General features: G+C 30.4%; 1 protein-coding gene across 2 annotated transcripts; it reads left to right on the forward strand.

The window, feature by feature from the left end:
• Positions 1-9,299: 9,299 nt before the first annotated feature.
• On the forward strand, positions 9,300-12,226 carry LOC117907359 (abscisic acid 8'-hydroxylase CYP707A2-like). Of its 2 annotated transcripts, none has more exons than XM_034820881.1 (7): positions 9,300-9,723; positions 9,811-10,129; positions 10,367-10,753; positions 10,877-11,054; positions 11,153-11,259; positions 11,374-11,492; positions 11,640-11,764. In XM_034820881.1, exons 1-7 carry the CDS (start codon positions 9,515-9,517, stop codon positions 11,731-11,733), a joined length of 1,413 nt encoding a protein of 470 aa, XP_034676772.1. In that variant the 5' UTR covers positions 9,300-9,514; the 3' UTR covers positions 11,734-11,764. The 2 variants fall into 2 exon arrangements, with proteins under 2 accessions (XP_034676772.1, XP_034676762.1); XM_034820871.1 differs by having other exon boundaries at positions 9,301-9,723; positions 11,374-11,497; positions 11,640-12,226.
• Positions 12,227-12,857: the final 631 nt, after the last annotated feature.

Below are 12,857 nucleotides of genomic sequence, written 5' to 3' on the forward strand. Positions count from 1 at the left end.
TCCTTAAAAATAACTCTTATTTGTAGTGATTTTTTTTTTTTATCATTATTCGTATTTGTACAATATTTTTTAAAATAACCCATGAAAAATAATTCAGAATAACTAAAAACATTCAAAATATGTCCTTAAAAATATCTTATTTTCAAAATAAATTCTTAAAAATCCTTTTTTTTTTTTTGTTAAAAAAAATTATCAAACATGTTTTTGAGTTTAAAAAATAATTTTCTATTTTTAAGAATAAAAAATTAATTTTTAAAAACAATTCTCAAACATACTAAGGCTGAAAAAAAGACTAATTTGGACATGTTGAAAAATTGAAGAGCTTAATGATAGTGATTTAAATCTACTTATCTCTCTATGAGCAAATATAACTTATTTTTTCTCTATTATATATATTTTTTAATCTTATCTATTTCTAAAGCCAAACTTTAATTTGCACACATGTCAGAGATGATAAGCTGCTGACTCATGTGCACATATACTATTTTGTGTGTTACCCAATTAAAAACAGTTTTGTTACCTTCCCTAATTGTTTGCTCACCTAACCTTAGTCGAATATCAAATATTCTAACAAAGTTCTTATTTAATTTATTTCAAAATTCACTCCAATATATACAAATTAAATAAATAAAACAAATATGTTTCTTGTCCTCAATCATGGTTAACACAAAAAAAAAAAAAATGGAGTTGGTCATTTTTCTTGGCATCCAAACACCATTTGTTGGAATTCATACTTGATCATAAACATTATGTTTTATTATCATCATAGTTGTTATATTCTCTAGTTTCAATGCACACAAAATTATTTTTATAATATATCCTAATATCGGTTACTATATTTGAATCTTAATTTCTTTGATAATTAGTAAATTATATTTCATGAATAATATACCATGTATGTACTTTTTTTTTTCCTAAAACTAATTCTCAAAATTTTAAAAATTTGAGGGTTAATATTAGATGATATTAATTATCTATATAAAAATTCTTTTGGAACAAATTTTTGTCACAAATTTTTCTCAATGGTACTATTTTAATAAGGCAAAATAGATGGAGATCCCTTACTAAACTTATCATAATTAGTTGCGGATGATATGTTAAGCTCAAATGTTTAATTATTAATTTGTTTATTATATTTGTCTAGTTAAGATCTTTATATAATGAATATTTCTCTTTGATTATTTAACGACAAAGCAAAACGATCACTCTTGACTTTAAGATGATTAATCATTCGATGATCATCATTACTCTCTGCATGCAACCTTGTTGCATTTTTAAATATTTTTGAAAAATGAAAGATCCAATATGGTAAGACTTGAGAGGGGTGAATAGGTATTTTTATGAATATTAGCTAAAAAATATATTTTTTTATTTAGTTAAACTCTATGACAGATTAAGAATGATGAATAGTAATCCAATACAAACAAAATAAAAGAGTTTTATGTGGAAAAACGTCACATGTCAAAGATCTAATCAACAATCTAGTATACGATAATGTAGTACATAGAATTACTTGGGAGAAGCTAATCTCATACTTACTTTCCAAGACCTATACCACAATTCATGCCGGTAAAGCAACACCTCATGTGCTCTAATGGATTTTGCCTTGGCACTTGAGGAGGAATAGATCTCCTTCAATAACTCAGAAGAAATTTGAATTCTTCTTTGAGAGTTTTTGGGAACAGGAAGGCAAACTAAGATTTTTTTAAGTATGAGCATTAAATATAAAAACATGTTTACTTACCTTTAACCATGTCCATTAAAGTACAATTGTGTGTGCCTTTTGGTTTACACCATTTTGTTTTGGTGTACTTAACATGTTGTATTGAGCATATACCCCATGCCTTTTTAGGAATTTAACAAATGATCCATATAGTATTCTACACATTAATACTTTGAGTTATAAACATGCATTAATATAAATCAAATTATTATTTAAAATCATAATTTATATATATATATATATATATATATATATATATATATATATATATATATATATATATATTACAATTTCATATCCATAAATTTTCTTTTTTGATCACTTTGATGACTATCTAACAAATTCATGTATGAACTTGCAAACTGTATAATCTTACTAACGATAATTCTATTAAAAAGGCAGTAGTTAAATCTATTCCAATTTATGTCAAATTCAACATTTGATATTAGTACGAGTATAATATTAAACAATAAAATTATTTATTTATATTGTGTCAACGAAAGTTTTAATGCAAACAATATTAGATCAAAAACACAAAATAAAACAATCTGCATAAAGGTATATAAGGTTTTAATATGGTTCAGCCATATATTTACATATGAGAGAGAATCATTCCAATATGTCATATTAATACAAAATCCGTATAATTTCTTACATGTTCATCTTCATCTCGTAACTTCTTACTCTTATGATCTATATTATTAATAGAGATACTCCTTTTAATTTTCCTTATTAACCATCTCCACCTTGGATTAAATTCTAAGTCAATTTTTCTCTCTCCATGTTACACACTTTTTGTACCACATCCGTAAGAGAGAACAATTGATTTCATTTTCAACTAAAATTCTTTTTGTCATCCTCTTATGTGTTATATTCTCTTTGACTCTTCTAAAAATCTTTAGTTCAAACTCTAATACTAGTTAGTTGCACTAACAGAAACTTTAATACAAACAATGTTAATTTAAGAATACAAAGATAAAACAATTCTAGCAAAGGTACAAAAGTTTTAACATGGTTCTGTCAATATGTCTACATCTATGGATAAGAGAGAATCATTTCACTATACTATACAAATAACAAAAACCATATACAACCATTCCTTACTTCTTATATTTATACTTTAAACCATGAGTTCTCTCACTCTACCAAGTATCTCTCATTCTTCCTCACATCTCTATTCACATCATATAATTTTTACAAAATCATCTTTATCTCATAACTTTTTATTTTCATGACCTAAAATATTTAAACAGATATTATCAATAATTTTCCTTATTCTAAAATCTAATATAATAATACCAAATCAATTTAGGAAATATTTTATATAATATTCTTTACAAATATATATTATAATTAGTAATTTGGGATACTTTCCAATCATTTATTTATTATTTCTCATTATGTTAAAACTTGTCTTCCCTAACATCCAAAATTCATTCAAGAAATAAGCAATGGAATAATGTTTCTAATCGTCATACTTTATTATAATTATATATAAAAGCTCATGTTGTATTTGATATATTATTCACTAAAAAATAAAAGGCATTATTATTTTTTATGTTAGCTTGTCATTTCCACGTCTTACTCTTGTATTCACAAAATAAGTAAGAAGCAAACCTTACACAAGAGCGTAAATTATGCTGAATTAAAAAGGCATGCCTCCAAGAAAAAATCATTATTTTATTAGATTTTGATTGACATTTTATAAAAATAAATTTCCCCTATGAAATTAGAAGACTTCCATGCAATGCAATTTCAGTACATGTAGGATCAAACTCAAGGGGAAAAAAAATTAGGAATATAATCAATCCTTAAGTAATTTTACTCAAATAAGAAATGTAAAACAATAAGAACCAACAACATATAAATTTTCTTTAATGATAATTGTAAGAAAACTTAGAATTGCTTTTTTGACATCCTCAAAATTAAAAAAAAAAAAAAAGTTATTTTACCATTCAATTTTTTGTCCAAATCGTAAATAGAACCGCACTAAAATCGAGAACCACTTCATTTCGCAGTTTAAAAGTCTTTCCCCTTTTTTTCAGAGGACTTTTCTTCCCGAATTTTCTCCAATCTTTCATTTCCTAGAAAAAAAGAAAAATGAGAAGGGGATCTATCCTTATATATATATATATATACATTGGGTGGTTTATGAGTTGTTGTTGGCAGTTCCAACTCCCACAAATTGCTCTTTCTTGATCTCTTATTTGGTTGGATTGAGTTGGGTCAGCTCATGTTAGGCAACCGCCCAACTCCATCTATAATAAACCTTAAAATAAGAAAAGATTACTCATTCACCATTCAATTATGTGAACCTAAATAATAAGTTTGATTTGGTTAATTAAAATAGTAAACATAAATCAAAATTTGAGAGAGATCTCATATGGAAAATCATAGAATCTCTAACATTGCTTTGATACCACAGAGAAAATTTTCTCTTTTATAATTTATTGTTAATAATTCACAAACCCAAGAAATTTTGAATCTCATCATTTTCACAAACATAAATATAATTAAATTATTAAACGTATTTTGATCCATGATCAAGTCTTGTTTGAATTTTAGAAATTTAAAGGGTATGTGGAAATTTGATTTTTCTCTTTTAACCCTTTTAATTTTTGACACAATAATAATCAATATAATTTAATGATGAATCTATCACTTTTATAGGTATAGAAAGGACTAGTTTCCCAACTGGAAGGTAAAAGTTCAAAAGGAAACAACTTCTCCCTAGCAAATGGATAAGAGTTATCTTATTTGTTAAACCTACTAAATATTCATCACATGTGATTCTTGTGTTTATCATGTGCACCACAAAATCTTATATTTAGGGAAAAAAAAAAACTAATTCCTATGAACCATGTAACCACCTGACAACTACATAATTGAGTAACACTAGGTAGATATGGTTTGAAACCTACCATTTTGTAGCCATGGTCGTAGCAAACTAATCTACATATTTTGGCTTCAAGGTTGGGGATGAGAGGTGATAGGTTGAATAATTTACTTAAAGTATGAACAAGATTGGCTATGAATATGACACATCATAATTTCCTTCTGGAAGTCTATCTAATTAAAAAGAAAAATAAACGTGTGTACATGGGCAAAAAAAAAAAACAAAAAACAGAAGCACAAGCAAAGTGGCTTATGACTTCTTCAATCTATCTACTATTATTCACACTCGAAGAAGTCATAGGAGTTAGATTGTTACTTCCACTAACTAAAGCCTTCTTTAAATGATTTAGTAATGGGTACATGGATCAACACCATATCTTCCTATTTTTATCATCAAGATTCTTTCTTAGTACATTGGCTTTAAAAATGAGTGTATTATAAAATTGTAAATCAACATTAACTACACTTATCTTGAGAAATGAGAGAAAGTAAGGAGAGGATGTGGTAAACTTTATTTAGTGCTATATAAATTTCATCATTTATATATATATAAGTATGTGTATATGCACACGTTAAAAGAAAGATTAATGATTTGACATCAATAAAAGAAAAAAGAGAAAAAAAATACAAATAAATATCTTAAATATTCACTCTACTTACCCGTGGTCGGAATTGTTGTATTTAACTTATACGCCTTGAAACAGAACTCAAATACGTAACACAAAAAAAGGTTATCACATCTCTCCTTTCAAAAGATTTTTACCTATTTGTGTCTGACTTGAGCTTCGGAGGGTGTGTCCGAACGACCTGTTTGGACATCTTTTATGCAGGGAAAAAGCTAGTTCAATCACTAGTTGCTGGATTGGAACTTTCTCTACCACAATCAATGAGAAGTTTATCCTCAATTGACCCAGTATCAACAAACACCTTGAACTTGAAAGTGGACCTTATGGTAACATACTAAATTATGCCTTTGAATTAACTTACCTGATGCTTAAAATAAATATTGGTAAATATGTTGTTGATTCTATTATTGGGAACCTAAAATTTTAGGAGTACTTTCATTAATTGAGACTATTTAGGGACTCTGTTGTAAAATGGGTTTTTAAAGAAATCAGGCCTTATTAGAGTTTAAGTGAGGGAGTTCAAAAAAAAAAAAAAAAAGGTTAGTTTGTAGAGGTTTAAGAGGAAGCAATAAAGCAAGATTCAATAAAAATGAATTTATCTATTAAAGAAAATGAGAAGCTTCAATAGAATAGGTTGAGTTTTCTCTCATAAAGAAATTATATGCAATGTTAGAGAATGAAGAAAGAGTGTTTTCATAAGATCTTAAAACAATAATCTTCTAAACCAATTTAGTCATCATTTTGGAGTTCTCTAAGAAGAAAGATATGAGGAAACAATTGCAATGAACCATAAAGAAAAATCTAGGTTTGAAACTATCTCAAATTCCTTTTTTTCGGGTTTATTTATAACTTCTTGATATTTTTTTTATTAAGAGATGCTCTTGTAAAATGGTTTTTCTATTCTTATGAAAAAAAAAGTTTGTTATTGTGAAATTTTAGTCTCTTTTGGAACGAATGAATTAGTGTTTTATATATGATATTTTTATATCATGTGGATAAAATATATAAGGAGAGGTTTTTTTTTTTCTCAACTAAACAAGAGAGCCTTTGGTCTGTCATTAAAACTTTTGGATCTAAGGTCATAATCTTCTTGAAAGTTTGTGAATATCTTTGGACATAGACATAGGGTTTATGTTGGAGTATGTAAATTGTATTATGCTTTGAATTTTTATTATACATCATTTTCTTTTCCTCTGTTGTTGTTTTGTCATATGATCTGTTAGAAAACCCAATACAAAACTTCAAGCTATTAGATTGAGGTTGAAAAGTTCAAGGAAAAACAATGTTATCATGTTATATCTTAAAATACATGCTTTGTTGGTTCAATAAAGGTAGTTTGAAGCATTGAAAAGTAATAGACTATTCACAATGATAAAATACGAACTTTATGACAAAAGCATATAGTTCTAATTTTTTGTACTAGAGGATGAGGTAGTTTTAGAGGTTGTAGAAAATGATACAATTGTTAGATTATGATCAAAGTTGGAAATTTGTATAGGGTGAATTATCTTATAAATCTCTTCTATGCAAAGAGTGATTGCTTATTCACTAAATATAGCAAGGTATGTATATTAAAAGTCATGTTAATGAGTTTAAATGGAAAAATTACAAGTATAATGAATATTGGTTTCAAACACAACGAAAACCAAACTGTAATTATGATATTTTTCTCTGCTAAAATACTCTCTCTATGAAGGATGTTAAGGCAGTCTTCAACTTAAAGGAGTTGAAGAAAAAAGTGTTTAAGAATCAAGTCTTCAACTTAAAGGAGTTGAAGAAAAAGGTGTTTAAGAATCAAAATAAGAGTTTGGTGAACATTTGATTTTCGAAGAAAAACATAAAAAATAATTATCACAAGAAAAGTCATAATTCTATGAATATGGGGTGGATATAAAAATAAAAACAATCATGTCATGAAGCACAAAGAATTACTTGGAAATATCATTTGGAGGAAAATTCATAAGTCATCATGATCAGCAACAATCCACTATTAAATAAAGCTTAACATACCAAACAATTGTCCATCCTATCAATCTTAATTTACTTGTTTCATGTCTTCTCTTTATAACATGATCTTTCAACTTCGACGAACTAACGAAACATTCAATTCCTTATTGAGATTTCTTGATTATAACTTTGATGTCTAACCAAGGTGGTCAACCTCTAACTGAGATTTCTGCACTTTGTGGAGTGATACAATGATTCTAAGAGTGTGGGTGGTATGGCAAAAAAAAAAATTAAAAATAAACATTATAATAGATGTTAGAATGAATATTAAAATATTTGAGAAGAGGTTAAAATTAGGACTAATGGGGTTGAGTTTTTTTTTTTTTCAATTTTGGAAATAGGGGCTAAGCAAGCAAATCAAAGAATTCAATTGGCTATCTTTAATGCAGGATTGACAATAAATAAATAAATATCTCCACCAAAAAAAAAAAAAACACACTTAACAATTTTAGGCCCCATTTGACCAGAAGACTTCTCTCAAATGTCAATGGTGGGTGTTGAATTCATTTATTGTTATTAGGTCCCATCCTTTTTCTGCAAACTACTTGTACAATAATGAGATTATTTTCCTTTTAAAATAATAATAATAAAAATAAATTATTAAATTTTTTAAAAAAAATTAAGATTAAAATTGATAAAAAAAAAAAAAAAAAAAAAAGGAAACAACAAAAACTGCTTATTAGATTCAATTTGGATGAGGATCTGCTTTCTTAATGGATTGAAAAGTCCAAATTTTATACCCAATCAATTCAAGAGGGCCTCCATTTAAGACCACACTTCAATCCATTTCCAGGATTGGCCTCCATTCAAGACCACCCTTCAATCGCTTTCCAACAATGCATACGTGTATGTATATTTTTTTTTAATCTTCTAAAAATTATATGACACGGTCAGAATATTTTCCATACATTTCTCAATGATTTTTTCTATTTGACAAGCTATTTCTATATAACTATTCCAAATTTTAGGAAATTACATGATACACTGTAGTGTATATTAAGGAAGGAAAATGTTATGTGACACAAATTATTTCATTCAAATTCTTATATGAAATACTTAATGGCATCATACATATAAATATCGGGTTTTCTACAGAAGTAGTGTATTTTTAAAAAATCGTAACATACAAAATAATTCCATTTTTCAATTTTGAGTATAATTCTTTTTCGTCTTTTGAAAAGAGGAGTTTAAAAAGTTTTAAGATAAAAGGGGAATTTGTCTTTTAAAAAGACGAATTCAATACAAAAAGTAAACTTGTCTTTTTAAAAGATAAGTTCAATATAAAAAATGAATTCATCTTTTAAAAAGACGAGTTCAAGGTAAAAACAAAAAAAATAATGAAAAGTATCGTATTTTTTATTTGTTTTTAATCAACTGTATGATAATAATATTTCTTTTAAAGAACATTTTTTTAAAAAAAGAAATCCATATTCCTATTTAAAGAAACAAAAAAAAACGGAAATAAACAGGAAATACTGTTTATTTAGATAATTGTGTATCTATTTAGATAATTTTGTTGAACAAGCTTGTGAATCAAAAACTAAGTTAACATGATAATCATGAAAATATTATTTCTTATTAATGATTTGTTTTAACCTTAGCATAAAAATCATTTCATATTTATAAAAAAAATTTCCTAAATTGGCATTAACTTTTAAAAATTATAATTTTGATTACGACTTAAACTTTAATTAAACTCAGAAATAAAAAGAATTAATTCTCTAAACCTATATTTTGAGGTTAAAAATAATAATAATAATAATAATGAGGGCAAAGGTTGAGAAACTCGGATTGGTTCAAATAGAGAGGAAGGTGAAAAGGAAAAAATTGGAGGAAGGTGTGAAAGATATGTATATATAATTCACAAAAGTAAGTAATCCGGAGAGTACGGATGAGAGGAGCCAAGTGCACCTTTTTGTGTTGGTAAAGAGGCATTCTGTTTTGTGAGGAGTAGCCGCAGTCAACAATTCCACACGCTCTTTTTGCAACCCAACTGACACTCTCCCCCTCTCCCTCTCCCTCTCTCTCACTCTCTCTCTCTCTCTCAATTCCCAAATTCATGAGCTGTAGAGAGATTCCATTTGTGGGATTCTAGCTGTATTTTCTGATATTTCATTGCCCCCCATCTCCCTCATATCCCTCCTTTCTTATTATAAATACCCCCCTTTTCTTCTCCACTCCTCACACCCATCCTCCACCTCCTCTCTTCTTCACTCTCTCCACCATCATCAACCCACAACTACTCAAACCACTACTACTTCTAATGGACTCCTCCTTCACCACCATATGCTTCTCCATTGCTCTCCTCCTCTTTCTCATCCACTTTCTCCTAAAGCTCTTCTCCTTCTTCTCTGCTTCCACTGCCCGGAAACTCCCTCTCCCACCTGGCTCTCTGGGCTGGCCCTACATAGGAGAAACCTTTCAGCTTTACTCTCAGAACCCCAATGTCTTCTTTGCCTCCAAGCAAGAGAGGTTGATACCAATCTCTCAGTATGTTTCTGTTTTCTTTGTATGATATGCTTGTTTTGAGATATATTCATGCTATGGGCTTTTTCACAGGTATGGAACCATATTCAAAACCCACATATTGGGGTGCCCATGTGTGATGATTTCAAGTCCTGAAGCTGCAAAGCTGGTGCTGGTCACAAAGGCTCCTCTCTTTAAGCCTACATTTCCGGCTAGCAAAGAGAGGATGTTGGGGAAACAAGCAATTTTCTTTCACCAAGGTGACTACCATGCCAAGTTGAGGAAGCTTGTTCTCCGAGCCTTCATGCCAGGAGCCATCAAAAACATCGTCTCTAACATCGACTCCATCGCCACCCAGACCCTGCAGTCCTGGGAAGGCCGGTCGATCAATACTTTCCAAGAAATGAAGACAGTAAGCCCCCTCACCTTCCATTTCATTTTCTGCAAAAACAGAGCAAAACAGAGCTCCTCCGTTTTCTCGTCCTCTGTTTTCCTCTGTTTCATTTAAGACTTTGGGCAGTTCACTGTGATAGTTCTGATGGGATATCAGAATTTATTAATACTTCCCCCATTCAACTATGGATTATCAAGCAAGAGAATTGGCGAATTTTCCAGGAATTTGACAGGTTCTTCATTGTGTTTGTTGCAGTACACTTTCAATGTTGCACTGCTGTCCATATTTGGAAAAGATGAAATTCTGTACAGAGAGGAACTCAAGAGATGCTACTACATTCTTGAGAAGGGGTATAATTCAATGCCCATAAACATTCCTGGAACGCTCTTCAACAAATCAATGAAAGCAAGGAAGGAATTGGCTCAGATCTTGGCTAAAATCCTCTCAACAAGGAGGCAGGCGAACGGTGATCACAACGACTTGTTGGGATCTTTCATGGGAGACAAAGAAGGGCTCACAGATGAACAAATTGCAGACAACATCATAGGCGTCATCTTCGCGGCCCGAGACACTACTGCCAGTGTGCTGACATGGATCCTCAAGTACCTGGGCGAAAACCCAAGTGTTCTGCAAGCTGTCACGGTAAGAAATTCGAATCTCACACCCATAACAGAATCTGAATTCCATTGTAGAAACAGTTGGAAAGTTGGATAAGAATCAGCAGAAAAAAGATATACTTAGAAGTGTGTGCTTGTGAGCTTGCAGGAAGAGCAAGAGTCCATAATGAGGAGTAAAGAAGACAAGTGTGGTGAAGAGAAGTCTCTGACTTGGGAAGATGCCAAGAAGATGCCAATAACTTCAAGGGTGATTCAAGAAACACTTAGAATTGCTTCAATTTTATCTTTCACCTTTCGAGAGGCTGTTGAAGATGTTGAATTTGAAGGTAGGTAACTACCTTGGAATTTTTCTATTTTTATCTTTTTCTCATACTCTTCCAAATATGTCCAAAAAAATTAATAACCCACACTCTAATTCTTGCAGGGTACCTGATTCCAAAAGGGTGGAAAGTTTTACCACTTTTCAGAAACATTCACCACAGTCCAGACATATATCCAGAGCCAGAGAAGTTTGATCCCTCAAGATTTGAGGTAAAAAGAGAAAACAAAATGATTGAATGATATTGTGGGTAGTGTTTTAATAATGGTTTTCCAGCACCCAATCTAATGATGTGAACAATATTTTGGGGGTCAATAATTGGACAGGTTGCTCCAAAGCCCAATACATTTATGCCATTTGGAAATGGGGTCCACTCATGCCCTGGGAATGAGTTGGCCAAACTAGAGATTTTGGTGCTTCTACATCATCTGACTACAAAGTACAGGTATGGTAATAATACTAATAACAACTTCTTTTTCTTGTTTTTTGAGTTGTGACTTGTGGGTGAAGGAGTTCTGGTATGTTTCTAAAAATAGAAGTGCCTAGAAAATCAAAAGCTGACATGGGTATTTCTTTGTTTTTGGGTTTGCAGGTGGTCTATGGTGGGCACACAGAATGGTATTCAGTATGGCCCTTTTGCTCTTCCCCAGAATGGTTTGCCCATCACAATCTCCCTCAAGTCATAGAAACAAATCTCTACTAAATCTACTCTCAGTGCCACCAATCAACTTCACTCCCATATTCCTATTCAAAGTTTCAAACAAGAAACAAAGAAACAATATGAAGAGATCTCCCTTGTTTCCTGCCAATCTAGAGACACCCACATGAAGGAATTTTGATGATCAATACTCCAAAAGGGAACCAAAAAATAACTGTACAGCAACAGTCCTCATACCACAACTAAAATTTTGAAGGGAACAACCAGAAAGATTGCAAGCTGAATCAAGTTCATTTTTCCAGGAATTTAGTCTTAGGGATGTGATAAATGTATTTAGGTGGGATTATTCCAGTCTCACCATGTTTTTTTCTTTTTTTTCTCCTCTCTTTTTTGGTTATTACTTATAATTATAAATGGCCGTAAGGCAAAATAAATGTATATTTGATCATTGGAATTTTGATTCTGCATAATCATATCTTGGATGCTACTTTACAATCAAGATATCAATCACTGTTATGTTTCATATTTTCTTCTGTAAGTTTTTGCCTAATCTATATAAGAGTGATGAATCCAAAAGGGCTTTTAACCAAATCTGCAAATCACTTTAGCATATAAAAGATCAAATATCATAACACTACCCAGAAAAGAACACATAATTGTGATTACATGTGCCCATCTCTACCTCAAAAGAATACAAAAAACAGAAATCAAATCCAAACACGTGTCAATTTCCAGGAAAACCCAAATTCTTACTTGACTTTCCTTCCAATTTATAATTATTTTTGTCAGTCTATTACTAGAATTGAATCCCTGCAGAATACAGCTGTATTAGAGAAGTTTTGTCTCACTTTTCACCAGATCAATATCCTTGATCAAGAGGCTAGTGAATCAGCTGTAACCTGCATGGAGATTTGAGACCAAGCAAAATCAACACAAAATCACGATTTGTTTTGTCTAGCATAGTCACTTGATTTGGTCAAATTCAATATAAACATAATCTTTCTCACATCACCATCACAGTCATGACAAAACCTTCTCCTTTTGACTTGCTAACGAGTCCATAAATTACAAAAGAACACAGCCAAAATAGCTGACTTAAAGGGATCTCCTGTTCTCACAAGTTAAGTACATGTGTCTCTCATTGATGAATAG

The sequence above is a fragment of the Vitis riparia genome, chromosome 2, assembly GCF_004353265.1.
Source record: "Vitis riparia cultivar Riparia Gloire de Montpellier isolate 1030 chromosome 2, EGFV_Vit.rip_1.0, whole genome shotgun sequence".
NCBI lineage: Eukaryota > Viridiplantae > Streptophyta > Magnoliopsida > Vitales > Vitaceae > Vitis > Vitis riparia.